Genomic DNA, 14,914 nt, shown 5'->3' with positions numbered 1-14,914 from the left:
ACAGCGAGTGAGTCCTCCATTAAAATCTGAAGGGCACAGGACACCCCAGAGTGGATCTGTGTACCCTAAAAGTGAGGAGAAATTATTCTACAAATGTGGTAGACCAGGGCACCTACGTTTTCAATGTGAGGTTGCCAACCCCATTAGTAATCCTGCTCAGACAAGGGCAGTGAAAACAGAGCCCAAGGCTTTAGAAACAGCGAAAAAGTTTCAGTTTTGCCAGATAAACTGGACAGAAGTAACAGACCTTGATTCAAGTCTGAGAGAGGAAGTGAGTGTACAAGGGGCAAATTATTGGCCATTGCTTGATATTGGTGCCGCTCAGACATTACTGAGGCCAGATTTAATAAAATCTGAGGTAATATTACCTCAGGAAACTGTGACTATCCAAGGAGTGAGGGGTCAACCAGAAAGTTTGCCTGTGGCCCTGGTGGAAATGACTTGGAGAGGCCGAGAGGGCCGATATAAAGTAGGCATTAATGCCCAGCAACAAGAACCAGTAATACTGGGAAGAGATGTAATGGGCGCCCAAGGAAAGATCTATGTAGTGACCAGACAGCAAATTGGCAGAGAAAAAGAAGCCATATTAAGGGGGGCTGAAACAAACAGGGTGGAATCTGTTAACCAGCCTCAGGTCACCATAGCAACCACTAGCAGGCCTGCTGAAGAAGACAAACTGTATCAAGTGGTCTCTGGGGAAGAAGCAGAGCAATTCAGGGAAGAGCTGCATAAAGATATCAGTTTGAAGCAGGTAAAGGAGCAAGCGCTGACCCAGCAGATTCCTTTCACTGACAAACTGAGGAATCAAGTTGTGTGTGAGAATGGGATTTTGTATAGACTGTAGATGCCTGCTGAGAGAAAGGATGAATGTGAACCAGTGAAACAAATGATGGAAGTGGTGAAAGAGAATTTGAGTCAAGCTCAGCAGAAGCAAAGTTACTGGTATGACAGAACAGCCAGGGAACGTGTGTATAATGTGGGAGATATGGTTATGGCGTTCATACCCAGGAAACATGACAAATTACAGGCTAACTGGGAAGGACCATATACCATCAGAGACAGGCTTGACACAGTGACATATGTAATCACCACAGACCAATTAAACAAAAGCAAAGTGGTTCATGTAAATGTGTTAAAGCCTTACCATACCAGGGATGCAAAGGTGTTGCAGTGGCCTATATCGATGACGTGGCCATTTTTAGCAAGTCGGTGCCTGAGCATGTCCAACACCTGACAACAGTATTGGAGGCCTTAAGAAAAGCAGGCCTCACAATAAAAGCTAAGAAATGCCAGTTTGGACTAAAGGAAGTAATCTATTTAGGACATAAGGTGTGGAGTGGGAAAATCACCCCCTTATGGAGCAAGGTGGAGGCAATACAAGCGTGGCCGATCCCCTTAACCAAAAAACAAGTAAGGGCATTTCTGGGTGTGGCTGGTTTTTATAGGAAGTTTGTGAGAAATGTTGGGGAAATAGCAACCCCCTTGCATGAATTGACCAAGAAGAAGTGTTCTGAGCGTGTGGTATGGACGGATGAATGTCAGAAGGCTTTTGATCTGCTGAAGCAAGCCTTGTGCCAAGGACCCATATTAATAGCACCAGACTATGAGCAACCATTCATCGTGGCTACAGATGCGTCAGACCTCGCGCTGGGAGTCGTCTTGCTGCAGGAGAGAGAAGGCACCAGACATCCAGTGGCGTATCTGAGTCGCAAGCTGACGCCGAGGGAGAAAAACTATTCGTCGGTCCAGAAGGAGTGCCTAGCGGTCATGTGGGGACTGAACAAGTTGCGCCCATACGTGTGGGGACGAAGATTCACAGTGACTACGGATCATCGGGCCTTGTTATGGTTGCAGACTATGAAAAACCATAACACTATGCTGCAGAGGTGGTCCTGGGCCCTACAGGACTATCAAGTGGACTTCCAGTTCATCAAAGGCAAGGACAATGTACTGGCCGATGGACTTTCCAGGCAAGTGGCTGGGACTGCAGTGACGTGACCAGACAGAGGAACAAAGAAAGACATTTTCCCCATAGAGACTTTTATTTGTTAACGTGACGTATAAATCCTGGAACAGGAATAATACTCTGCCGTTGTTTAAGGGGGGGAAATGTGATGTTCCTATATATTAGTGTATATATGGTAAGTGCTGGCTGTTTAGAGTATACATGGTAAGTAGTGAAAGAGGAGGGGGAGTGAATGGGCAATAGAATGCTTGATGATTGGCTGAATGTTTAAAATGGCTGACAGTATAAATGAAAGGATGACAGGTAAATCTGGGTGAATGTGAGGTGGTAAATTGTGGAATAGGGGGGAGAAAAGAAAGAGTGGATTGCTTGGTGGGGTTTGAGAGAGTTGTTTGCCAGGAGAGAGTGAAGAAGGAGGGAGGTGGAGTTCGGATTAGTATTGAGTAAAACCATATGCTTATGTGCCTTAAGAAGAAATCTTGTTAATCTTGTTAGCTTTGTTATCTTTAATAAATACTTAATTTAGTTTACCAAAGGCCTGATCCTTGGCTGGGGTTTCACAGACCAGAAGGGAGGGTAAGGTAATGACCAAGGCTGAAGGGGAACTGTAACAAATGGTGGCAGCGGTGAAGAGAATAACAATACCAGTATTCAGAGTCTCTGGGAATACTAGTATTGGGACGTTACTGGTGGTTGCCTAGCAGGGGGATCTGTTGAGATCTGTGCTAGAGCGGATAGGTAAACCATAAGAGAGTGCGGTCCGGACTGGTGGAGTCCCTGGTGGTGCCTAGAGACAGGCAGTAACCACGAGCAGGTAGGAACCTGACAGGGAGAGCCAGGGAAGGATGCATCACAGACCACTCTTCACATTACATTTTAGGTGTACCCCAAATCTGTGGCACGTAAATAAGAGCTGCCAAACAGAATTATTTTGCATAAGTACAAAGCAGGGAACCAGAATTGGCTGTGGGCTCCCTGTGAAGTATACAAGTGATGGCAAAGGAGACTTGCTGCTGTGTAGTGTGTCAGCTGTGCTTATTGAGAGATCCCCTAGGATACATTTAAACCAGCAGGTTGTTTGCTTGCTTGGCTGCTACCACTAATATTTGGGGGACATTTTTCCTTACTTTGTAGTGGGAGACCACGGTTCGAATCCCCACACAGGCATGAAGCTCACTGGGTGACCTTGGGCCAGTCACTGCCTCTCAACCTCAGAGGAAGGCAATGGTAAACCCCCTCTGAATACCGCTCACCCTGAAAACCCCATTCATAGGGTTGCCGTAAGTCAGGATTGACTTGAAGGCAGTCCATTTCCATTTTCTTCCATTTTACAGGGAAGGGCAGACAGGGAGTGATTTGAGACTGGAATACACAGGTTTAGCTTCTGTAATGATTAGCGATTGAACGATTGGTGTAAATTTACTGTTAAAAAAGAAAAGGGGTCCATTAAGTTCCTCTTAACACCTCAAATGGCCAGAGTTAAAGGCCTACACTAGCCCCAGAAAATGCCCAAGTTTTGGCAAATCTTGAAGAGCTGTAAACCAGCACATATATTCTTGTCATTTGACTGGTGGGCAGATTATATGAAATCATTTGGTTGATTTTAACAGCCATAAAAGAGCACAGAAAAGGAAGCCGGTGTGAAAGCATGGAAAAAAGGTCAAAACCATACCTTTATGTTGCTAAGTCAGTATCTTACTTTTCACAATGATGTGCATCCTGTGTGAGGATCCACAAATCAGTGGAGGTCTTACATTTAATTCTGTAAAGTAACAGGGAAAGCTAATATTCTCTGCCACAGAAGTAACACATTTTTAAAAGGTCACTGGCAACCCAAGAGAGGTAGGAAGTACTTCTTTTACAGTGGCATCAGGCTGTAGCTATTACTGATGTAACATCAGTAACACAGGTTGGAGGGGAAAGGTTCTTACAGGGTATATGCACATCTATAGCACCTATTTCGCCTTCTCTGTACAGCCTTTTTGTTCTGTAGTAAATACAATGGAACACACATATTTAGCCTCTATGGAGCAAGAAGCAAGCCTCATCAGCTGCTAAAACTGCCTTCCAATCTGTGTCAAAATTTGACTCCTCCTTTTATGCATTCACCACTATATTCTGCATTAGCGGAGCCTTAACTGGCACTAATATATAGGGCTTGTTCCACAAATCATGCCTCAGGTTACCAAGTCATGCATGAAAGTTGTTAGGTCAGAACAAAACAGGTAATGGCAGCTACTGAATCAGGGGAGCTGAAAAGTACTTCTAGGTTGCTGTGATGGTTGACTTTCCGAGTAGAGTAGTGTGATGGGAAGCACATCAGGTTAAAAATTCCAAGTGGGAAGAGATCAGACAGAAGTGAGAGAGCAGAGGATCTGCAAGAATCATTAGCTCACTGACATCAGGCTGTTCATTAGCTAAGCGAATCCAGCTACACAGACATTTTCTTCAAAGCACAGCCTCTGCATTAGTAGGCAGTATCAACAGTAGGACTGATCAGTGGAAGTTGCAACTTGAAAAAAGCTGATCCTCCACAACGTAGAAGTATGCTGAATTCCTTTTTAAAGGGGTAATTTGCCAAGGGGGGGAGGGAGGGAGGGAGAGAAGAGAAATTCCTTTTTCACAGTTCAAATTTCTATGCAACCAACCAGTTTGGGATTTTCAGAAAACATTCTGAGCCTGAATTGATGTGCTATAGCCAAACTAGTTTTCTCCAAGAATTGATTCTTGTGTTCTAAAAAAGAAACAAAGCCATGGAACAATCCTTCCAGCACTGAATCACTTTAGAATGCAAGGTGGATGGTTGTATGTTTGAATGCTTCCCCACATTGATAAATATGTCTTATACCTGAAAAACTAGCATGTCATAGTTAAGGCTAGGCTAAAATAACTCAGCCTGATGTGCTAACTTTCCACCTGCATTTTTGGATGTAGGGTTTACACATTCTCTTGCCTGTATTTTGGAGTAATTGCATTACAGGCTTTTCTGAACACCATAGAGTGTTTCCATCGCTGTGGAAATGGAGTTCCACTCATGCAACAGGACTTTCCCTTCCTCTCCTGCCCCCAAAATCTGCTCCACAGCATCCCACAACCCTCTGGAAATTTTGAGGGTGCACAGGGGGCTGTAGGGGAGAGAAGAGGGACGTTCCATTGAGTAAGCAGAAGTCTGCAATGTGAGCAGAACAGCATTGTTGGATACAATCCAATGAACGCAAGCTTTCTTTTTTCCTGTCAAAGAAATGGCAACCTTTTGGCTCTATCCTCACCAAACCTTCAGAGGTTCCATTGGGTTCACATCCATTAATCAAAAGATTTTTGAGGGGTGCTTCCTTCCTTAAGCCTCCTTCTGTACATTGCTACCCACTGTGGGACCTTCAGAGTGCTCCGAATGTTGACTAAGCCTCCTTTCAAGCCTCTTGCACCTGTGGTTGTCAAGTTTTTGAGCTGGAAGACTTTGTTCTTGGTGGCAGTGACCTCGGCTAGGAGAATGTCAGAACTGGCTTCATTCTCTGTGCGCAAGGAAGTGTGGGTATTGAAGCAGGATGTTGTCATTTTGCATTTAGATCCATCTTTTATGTTGAAGGTGAACTTTTTGTTTCATAGGTCTCAGGAAGCTGTTCTTCCATCTCTCTGCCCAAAGCTAAAGACTACTGAGGAGAAGGAATGGTATACGTTGGATATGCACCAGGGTGTCCAGATCTGTATCAAGCACACAGAGGAGTTCCGCCAGTCTGATTCTTTTCTTTCCAGCCAAGCACAGTGGGCCAGAGTCTCTTCAGCCACACGATTGCTTTGGATCAAGGCTCTTCTGTTGCTGTTCCTGGGGGGGGGGCATCACTGCTCACTTCTACTAGGAGTGTCTCCACCTCTGCCACCTTTGAGACTAGGGGACACTTGCAGGGCAGCCGCTTCATTCTCTGTATCCACTTTTGTCAGACATTATTACCTTTAAATTTTAATGTTTTATATTGTTACATGTATATTGTATTTCTGATGCTGTTCTTGTTCTTGTAAACCGCCCAGAGAGCTTCAGCTATGGGGCGGTCTATAAGTTTAATGAAAATAAATAAATAAACTGATGCATATGCGTCTGCTGAGACTTCCTTCAGCAGGTAGCTATTGCAACAGGTGGTTAGACCTTAGGGGACATTGCCGCAGCAGGGCCCATCTGGCTGGGTACTGCTGTGGTATATCCCATCCACAGATCTCCTCCCTGCAGGAAAAGGGAACTTTGGAACTTACCATGATCAAGTTTCTTTTCTGCGGGGAGATCCAGCCCACCCAGTTGGCTTGCAGTTTTTTAGCTGCTCCAGTGTTAGGGGTTTAGATGCGATATCTATTAGGTTCAGGTGGGTCTGTGTTCATTCCGTCTTCTCTGGCCCTTATAAGGGCTTGCTTACCTGCTGCTGGGTTGCTGTTTTGGCTCCTTTGTATTTATATTTGAGTTCCTGTTTTTTACACTGTTTCCAGTTTTTTAGCTTTGGCAGTTGCAAACTGAGGAGGGGTTGCCCTCCCACTCTGCTGAGTTTTGCTCATCGGCATATTCCTGCCCAGTGGAGGGAGTGGGAGGTGACAACCCACCCATGGATCTCCTCCTTCCTGCAGAAAAGAAGCTTATTTTGGTAAGTACCAACATTCCCTTTCTAGTCTGGGGTGCTCCTGGATCCATCTGTCACTGGAGGCCCAGGTGACATCAGTGGCTGAGTGCCTTTTATCAGCTTGGGCTGGTAAGACAGCTGAGGCAGTATCTGGACCAGGGTAGCCTGGTCACTGTCATCCATGCACTAGTAATCTCCAGACTGGATTACTGCAATGTGGTCTACTTAGGGCTGTCCTTGAGGTTGACGTGACAGCTGCAGCTAGTGCAAAACATGGTTGCTGAGCTGCTCACTTGACCAGAATGTCACCATCATATTATACCACACTGGCTGCCAATTAGCTACCAGGGTACGTTCAAGGTGCTGGTACTGGTGTACAAGCCCTATATAGCTTGGGACCAGGATACCTAAAATATTATTTCATCTCTTATATCCCCAACAGATCACTGTGTTCTGCAGGAGAGGGCAACCTGCAGGTACCATCCTATCAGTAGGTCCGTTCCACAACATATCGGAACTGGGCCTTTACTGTAGTGACACCTATCCTTTGGAACTCCTTCCCATTGCATATCAGACAGATACCATCTTTACTGTGTTTTTGATGGCTGTTGAAGACTTTGTGCTTTCAACAGGTCTTCTAAATGGAGATTTTTATCCCAGTCAGCATTTGAATTTATTTGAAATAGTTTTTTATATGCAGTTGTTTTGTATATGGATTTTACTGTACTGTGAAATCGCTTCAAGATGCTTGATAGGAATTGATTCAAAAACGAAATAGTAATAATAATCTTTTGTTCCTGTCAATATATACTAAACAGAACAAAAATCACTATTCCACAATGTGTGGAAACTGCAACTTTCTAGTTGTTGCAGAACTACAAATCCCATCAGCCCCAGCAAACATGGCCAAAGGCCAGGGATGATGAGAGTTGTAGTTCAGCAACATTTGGTGTGCCAAAGATTCCCCACACATGATCTACAGGCTTTAACAGCCAGAGTTGCTGGTATACTGAAGTTCTACATCTATACTTCAGAATCTAATCTCTGGATTTCTGAAATTCTTGATTTAACTTCTGGAGATATTTTCAAAACTATCTAGTCTGTCTACGGAAGGCACCAGCTACAATACAAAGGAACACACCTGCACATTCTACATACACCTGAGGATTTTTTGGTAGGTTGGAAGCTGTTGCCATAGAACCCCCAACTGCTCTTTAAATTTGTCCAAGTTCAAAAAGCAGTTAGGAAAATTAGTGCAATAGTTTTAAGGAATGAGTTCTTCATTACACACTGGCAGCATTTCCCCATTAAAATTCTTAAACTCCTGTCCAGGGGTCCTTTAGGGGCTACTTCTGAAAAAGATGGACATACTGTAGCTGTACACATCACACCCCTTTGAGATGCAGTTTCTATGACTCATAACTTACCTGCCCATTTTTCATGTTTCACCAATCACTTTTCTTTTCCAGTGCATCTCTAATTTCCCACACTTCTCCCTCACTCTCTTCCTCTTAGACATTATTCCTTTTCTCAAGAATGTAAATACTGCAAAGAACTCCAATATATAGTGAAGGATAAAGTATATATACGGAACACAGCTATTTGCGTACCTTTGTGTTTTACACAATATCTTCTGACAAGAGAGTATTAACAGCTCTGGCTGTAGACCTCCGAAAGGTATGAGTGGAAGAAAGGAGCCACACACCAATCTGGAAAGCTCTCAGTATATTAAGTGCTTTTTTTGTAGTAAAAAAAAGAACAAACGTACAAAGTCCTGATACGAAATATACAAAAAACTCAGCCAAGGAAAACAGTTGCCTTTCTACAAATATCAGTAGCATTGCATAGAACAGCCTCCATGGGATGCAGATGATAAGGAAAGGGTCCAATTGGAAGTGATGCTTTAGAAACATTGCCAGGAAATTGTATACATTCATACAAAGATTAGAAGGGCAGGGTAAAAATCACATACATCTCCTTAGGGCCATGCTGTTGCAAGAAACATTGTCCCCACCACCCCTACAGTGTTCTGGAACATTTTGGAAAGCACTTACTACAAGGCAGAGCACTTCAACCCTTCTCCTAGCCAGTGATTCCTTCCCTTATATGCAATCCCCAAGCAGAACAGTGTGCAACCACAGAGTTGTTATTGCTTTGACTAAGCCAACAGGTGCAAGGCCAGCATCTGAATCAACAGGGACTATTTTAAACTGATTTTGAATTGGCAGAGTACTGGCACAGAATATTCCCAAAACTGTTGGGCCTTACTCTTTTGAAAGGGAGAAATCAAGGTAGGGACTATGTTTCAACTGCAGGAGGCTCTAACTGGCCTCTAGCAGGCATTCTAAAGCTGAAGCATTTACAGGGCGAGTAGAATCCTCACAGGCAGAAGTCAAGGGAAGGTGCGAAAGTCAGCAGCTTAATAATGCTGAATGGAAGTAGGGAACCCTGAGCTGTTTTGAAAAGGCCACTGGGCAGGCTATACCCTGAGTAGCCACCAGGGGACAGGAAAAGTATGCATATAGCTCCCCCCCCCCATGCAGACAGGCTGGCAGAGATGCTAAGCATCAGACAATTAAGGGGGGAGTGCTGGTGTGTGGTGACCCTCCCAAGAGGGCAGGGAGGGAAATGCAGTCACTGCAATAAATAAAGGTACAAAATAACCAATGTGACTGCTCCTGAACCCTTCCACCACCATATCCTGCCACGTCCAAGTGCAATTGGTCAGAGTCAAAGTGCCACTGAGGTCACCATGGGAAAGTCCAACCAGACACACCGTCCTTCCATAATGATCTAGCAGTCTTCTTCTGGCTCAGAATCTCTTCCATCTGGCTCCTTATGGAGGGAGGTCCTGGGACCAGCAACATCCTCTTCTTGGCCACTCAGGACCTCTTCCACAGCTTCACCTGTGTCAGTAAAGTAGGATGTGTCAAGATGCTTCTGATCCTGACCTGCTAATCAGAACAGACCTTTCCTTGCCCATGTTTCTGATCCTCCATGGCTTCTCAGTCCCATTCCCTGGCCCTTAAGCGAAGCTTGCCATCTATTTCCTCAGGATCAACACCCCCACCCCACCCAGTCTTGACTTACCACTCTTACATTTGGGTGTCCAGTAATTGCCACTCTTTACTGGGGGCAGATCTATTCCACCAACACGTACCTTGCCCACCCTCCTCCTCATCCATGATCTCATGCACATCTGCCACCTCCTCCTCTTCTTCCTCCTCCTCCTCTTCAACATCATCATCCACAATCACCACAAAGTCATCACCATTCTCTGTCTCACTAAACACACAAGAACAAAAGGAGAGAATGTGTCACCATTTATCCATCATCTTCTCCCAGGTACACATCACGAAGAGAGTCATGCCTCCCTAGGACTTCATGCACAGCTCCTGCTGCCACAAGACTTGACACAATCCACATAAATACATAATGGTAGATTTATAATCTTGTCCGTAGTTTCACTCCTACCACAATCCTACCCATGCTCCAACAGTGGCCCAGTTTGCATGTCACATGGATCATGAACGCACTGACCTCTACCTTGCTCCTCTCTGAATGTAACGTAAGAGCCCTGCTGAATCAGGCCAAAAGCCCATCTTGTCCAGCATCCTAATATTCTCACAGCAGCCAACTGATGCCTTAGGGAAGCCCACAAGCAGCACTTGGAACAAAACCAACCATGATCCCTGGATCAAATGTAATGCTAAGCCAGGGATCATGGTTTTGTTTCTTATGCATGGTAGCAAGGAAGAGCAGAGGAGGTGGGAATGGCGTGTTCACAGTAAACCATTATCTATCATTTACTGGGGCCAGCGCTTTATTTTTCTGTGGAAAAAAATCAATTTCATACATTCATTAGTAACAATGAATGGGTCCCAGTTGCAAATAAATATTAGGCAACCTTGACAGTTTCATAGTTTTTAGCTTTTTTACTACATACAAGGAAAATACACATATTAGATTACTGGTACTCCAGCCTTCTCACCTGTCTTCTTCACCATTTTCACCACCTTCCCCCATCAGGTAGTACTGCAGTGGATTGGGCCACAGGTCCTCTTTAATTATCTATGAAAAAGCAGGAAGGAGTAAGAGGGATAGGAAAATATGGATGCAAGGATCAATTTAGCGCAGGTACAGGATATAGCTCCCACCTCAGCTATGTGGTCTCCTGCTGGGAAGCTGTGGTCACAGAACCAACTGAAGAAGCTGCGCCCCAACTCAAAATTCTTCCGGCTGTGAGCTAGTGGATCCTGGCCACGCCACCAGCGGATGGGTGTAGAGTGGGACACTAGCCTCCCTGGAAAGGATGGAGAAACAAACAAAGAAGATGTGAGCAACTGCACACCATACATGGGGTTCTGCTGCCCTAAAACTGCCCTACTGCATACCAGAGGAACCACACTGGAACTCCTTCACAATGACCTCATTCTGGAAATAAGGGTTGCTGTTGAAGTAGAACTTGATCTTGCAGCCTGGTTTTGCATGGGTGAAATCCTCAACCTGGCATATCAAAGAATAACAGAATCAGAAGGCTAGCAGGAAACTGATGATCACCACCCTCCATGCCACAGTTCTTCAAATAGAAAGAACCCAGGTCTCCAGAGTGCAGTTGAATTCCTTCCCTCCATAACTTGAGAGTCTTTATCTGCTGATGCCCCCATGCACGAGCTTTGCTGAAGTCACCTGCAGATTGGTCATATAGCTCAGGGTGTCTTCATCCCGGTCATTGATCATGGCTGAAAGCTGGGGATGGTTGAGAAACTGTTAAGTTAAGGTTAAGGAAAGAAACCCCACATGAGATTCTTAGAGGAAGGATAATATATAGGTATAATTAATTAAATTTATAAAAACCAGGAAAATCAGAGATATCTTCCAATCCTCAAAGGCAGTATTGCTCAGCATATGGCAAAGAACTCTCTACTAAGCCTCTCCACAGTGGAAGATGTTTGCCTCTTGCTGGCCAAGAGAAGACCCAGCATGCACCATCGATCAACAAGAAGAAAAGAAATAGCTTTACCAAGGCTTTGGGGCTCCTAGTCTCAGTACAGACACCACAAATTCAAATATCCAAAACACAGTGCAGTCTTTAACCCACTCCTGATTGTCACATTCTACCACCCAAGTTCAAGCACTGCCATCTCTATTTTTTTTAATAAGTCAAACAGCAGTCCATTCCCGAAGACCTTGGAGAACCCCAGCTAGGCATCACAGGGCTAGATAGGCCAATGATGTTATTATATAAGGCAGCTTCAAAAGTTTTTATGTTGCCTGCAGCACAATCCCCCTTCTAATTTTTTTAATTCCGCTTCTCCACACACACAGAGAGAGAGAGAGAGAGAGAGAGAGAGAGAGAGAGAGAGAGAGAGAGAGAGAGAGCTGTCAAGAACAGGTGGTGGCAATGGCAGGATACAGCAGTGACCCAGAAGCCAGGGATGTTCTGGATGATGAGGTTGCGCCGCTCCAAGTGTGGGCGTCGCATGTGGCCAAACTTGGCTTTCAGCTGGGCAAAGGCGCGGCTGGCCTGCTGGTTCACGGCTTCCAGTTCCAGTTGCACAGCCTCCAGCGCTTCCAGGTATTGCTCGGTTTTGCGAGGCGGCTGTGACCTTCCTCCATCCTCATCTTCCTCTTCCTCATCGTCCTCTTCCCCCACCGAGATGATTGAGCACTCATCCTCTGCTGCTGCCGCCTCGACGGCCCGCCGCCTCTCCCTGGCCTCCTTCCTCTTCCTCCTGCTCTCCCGGCCATCCCCAGCTTCCTCTGTCACACAGGTGGTGTCTAGGCCTCGCTTTGTCTCATTGGTGACGGTTTCTAGGTCCCCTCGCGTCACGCTGGCAGCTTCCGTGCCCTCCGTGGCGCTCCATTGCTCCCCTTCTCTGTGGGGGACAGTCTCCCGGTCCCCGCCTGCACGGCCATCTCGAGTCCCCGAGTCCTTCACGGGAGGGCCTCGCTGATCAACTGCAGCGGGGGTTACGCGCGCCCCCTGCTGGCCCATCGTTTCCAGGCTCTCCTTAGCCGCGGCAGTTTCGCGCGCCTCCTGCTGGTTGACGGTTTCAAGGCTCGCGCCACCCCAAGCCGTCATGTCAGCCAGAGCCTGGGCAGCCTCGGTTTCCTTCTGCGACTGACAAGCCGGGTCTAAGCGCCGTTGCTTAGAGGCCGGGGATGGTGGGTCCCAGTTCCCACCGTCCCCGCTCATCGTAGGTTCAACTCCCGCCACACCGACAGATCAAAATCAGAAAGGGGGGGAAGGGTGAAAACCCGCGACTCCCAACAGTCGATTTCAAGGGGGGGGAATGAGGATGGGGGAAGGGCGGGAGGGAAACGGGCTTCTCTAACTGCCAAAGAACGAGAATCCTGCGCAGCTTCTCCTGGTTGGTCGCTGCTGATGACGTCAAACCACTAACAAAGACGGTTTCTCCCTCACGTGGACGATCACGGCGCTGATTGGGTGGCTTTGGTAGGCAATCGCAAAGAAGATCCCGCCTTATTCTTACCCACGTGGTGGACGCAGACGTTGATAGGTCAACGATCCTTCACCTACCCACCCCGTCTCTCATTTGCCCAATCTCAGTGGGGTGCTTCTTTTTTACAGGCCATGTTTCGGTCGCGTCCGCCAAAGAAGAAACAACTCGTTTGTCTCTGGGGAGACCAAAAGGGTGGCGCATGCGCACCACGAGTGTTCGGGTGCGGTTTTACCTTTTGGCGCATGCGTCTTTGGAAGCGAGTGGCGTTTTAGCTAGCGTGACTCCGGCGAAGGAGGAAGTTGGTAGATGGGTAGTGTTGAGCCGTCAGTAATGGGTGGGGAAGAGAGAGTGCGAGTATGTGTGGTGTTCTATAAGATAATGGTGCGCGCAGAAAGAGGGGGAAACGAAAGAAAAAAACAGATTACACTGCAGATAATAGCGCCAAGCATGTATCACTGTGGCGCAGAAGCTACTGTAAACCGCCCAGAGGCGGTATATAAATACAATAAATAAATAAATAAACCGTGTACTGCAGTGTGGTATGCAAACATGATTCTCCTCGATTTTAAAGTGGTGGGTAGGAAATTCAGGATAGGCAACAATAATAGCTGCTTCACGCAGCATCGCATAATCAAAGAATTTGCTGTGGCAAAATGATGGGCTCTGGCGTGGACTACTTTAAATGGAGAACAGATAGCTATTGGCTAAAGTAGCTAAATGAATCTCCAAGGTATACTGTATACCTTCGAGTACCAGATAATGAGAAGCCATAGTGAGAGAGCTGTTGCCTTCATATCCTGCTTGTAGGCTTCGCAGAGACATCAGGCTGGCAACTGTTGGAAATGGCTTAAATTAGTGTCTGCTTTGAGCCAATAAGTATGTGTTACACGTGGTTTAGGATGCAGATAAAGTTGCTGAGATGATGCCAGAATTCTGTAAATCAGCAGGAATCATAATGGATATAAGAATGTTCATCCTTGCCCCATCACTGATGTTGTTGGGAGGAGTCACTGTTAGTGGGCCCCCACAGCTCAGGCATGTGGCATGTATTCAACAGAAGCTGTGTGGTCACTACTGCAGGCCCAATTTTGTGGAACTCCCAGCTGAGATCAAACAGGCAGGCCCCTCCCTGTTGCCCTTCAGCTGGCATTTTAAGTAAATCTGTCCAATTTTATAGTTAACTGCTGTATTCCTATTTTATCCCTTTTGTCATCCTGTTTCACATCACTTAGAAACTATAGTGTTAAGCAATGTATAAATTGTTTGAACAAATAAAAATAATTTTGTTTGTGTACACACCATGATCCAATGCTGAAACCCTAACATGTTTAACATTGCCTAATCTTGGGCTTTGACCTCTTGTGGACCAGTAACTGGTTAAGAAACAGGAGGCACAGAATAGGAATAAATGGATAGTTCTCCTAATGGAGGGATATAGAAAGTGGAGTCCCCCAAAGATTGGCAGTAGGACCTGTACTTTTTATAGTTTGGTCATAAATGATCTAGAGTTGGGGGTGAACAGTCAGGTAGCCAAGTTTGCTGTTGATGCCAAATTGTTTAGGGTGATAAAAACAAAAAGGAATGTGAAGAGCTTCACTCTCCAAACTGAGTGAATGGGCAGTATAATGGCAAATGCAATTCAGTGTAAGCAAATATAAATTGGTGGACGTTGTGGTAAAAAATCAAAAAGTCACATAAGCATTGATGGGGTCTGAATTTGCAGTGACTGACCAGTAAAGAGACCTTGGGTTTGTAGTAGATAGCTCAATGAAGATGTCAACCCAGTGTGAAAAAGGTGAATGCCATGGTAGATATCATTAGGGAAGGTATTGAAAATAAAACTGAAATTCATAATGCCATTACACAAATATATGGTGTGA

General features: G+C 45.6%; 1 protein-coding gene across 2 annotated transcripts; it reads right to left on the bottom strand.

The window, feature by feature from the left end:
* Positions 1-8,279: 8,279 nt before the first annotated feature.
* Positions 8,280-13,162, bottom strand: LOC133379208 (putative testis-specific Y-encoded-like protein 3). Of its 2 annotated transcripts, XM_061613995.1 has the most exons (7): positions 11,984-13,161; positions 11,257-11,334; positions 10,962-11,073; positions 10,725-10,870; positions 10,559-10,638; positions 9,728-9,852; positions 8,280-9,473 (listed from the first exon to the last, which is right to left on the bottom strand). In XM_061613995.1, exons 1-7 carry the CDS (start codon positions 12,764-12,766, stop codon positions 9,361-9,363), a joined length of 1,437 nt encoding a protein of 478 aa, XP_061469979.1. In that variant the 5' UTR covers positions 12,767-13,161; the 3' UTR covers positions 8,280-9,360. The 2 variants fall into 2 exon arrangements, with proteins under 2 accessions (XP_061469979.1, XP_061469980.1); XM_061613996.1 differs by lacking the exon at positions 9,728-9,852 and having other exon boundaries at positions 9,386-9,473; positions 11,984-13,162.
* Between the last annotated feature and the right edge of the window lie 1,752 nt (positions 13,163-14,914).

The sequence above is a fragment of the Rhineura floridana genome, chromosome 3 (genome assembly GCF_030035675.1).
Source record: "Rhineura floridana isolate rRhiFlo1 chromosome 3, rRhiFlo1.hap2, whole genome shotgun sequence".
Taxonomy (NCBI): domain Eukaryota; kingdom Metazoa; phylum Chordata; class Lepidosauria; order Squamata; family Rhineuridae; genus Rhineura; species Rhineura floridana.
Note: the sequence above shows the minus strand (reverse complement) of the source record. Positions and strands in the feature narration are given on the sequence as shown.

Excerpts from the sequence above, each read along its gene's own strand:
- LOC133379208 (XM_061613995.1), bottom strand. The coding sequence starts at position 12,766 with ATGAGCGGGGACGGTGGGAACTGGGACCCACCATCCCCGGCCTCTAAG. Across the intron at positions 11,335-11,983 it reads CTGGCTTCTGGGTCACTGCT|TTTCTCAACCATCCCCAGCT; the intron begins GTATCCTGCCAT and ends TTAACTTAACAG. Across the intron at positions 10,639-10,724 it reads CAGGAGACCACATAGCTGAG|ATAATTAAAGAGGACCTGTG; the intron begins GTGGGAGCTATA and ends GCTTTTTCATAG.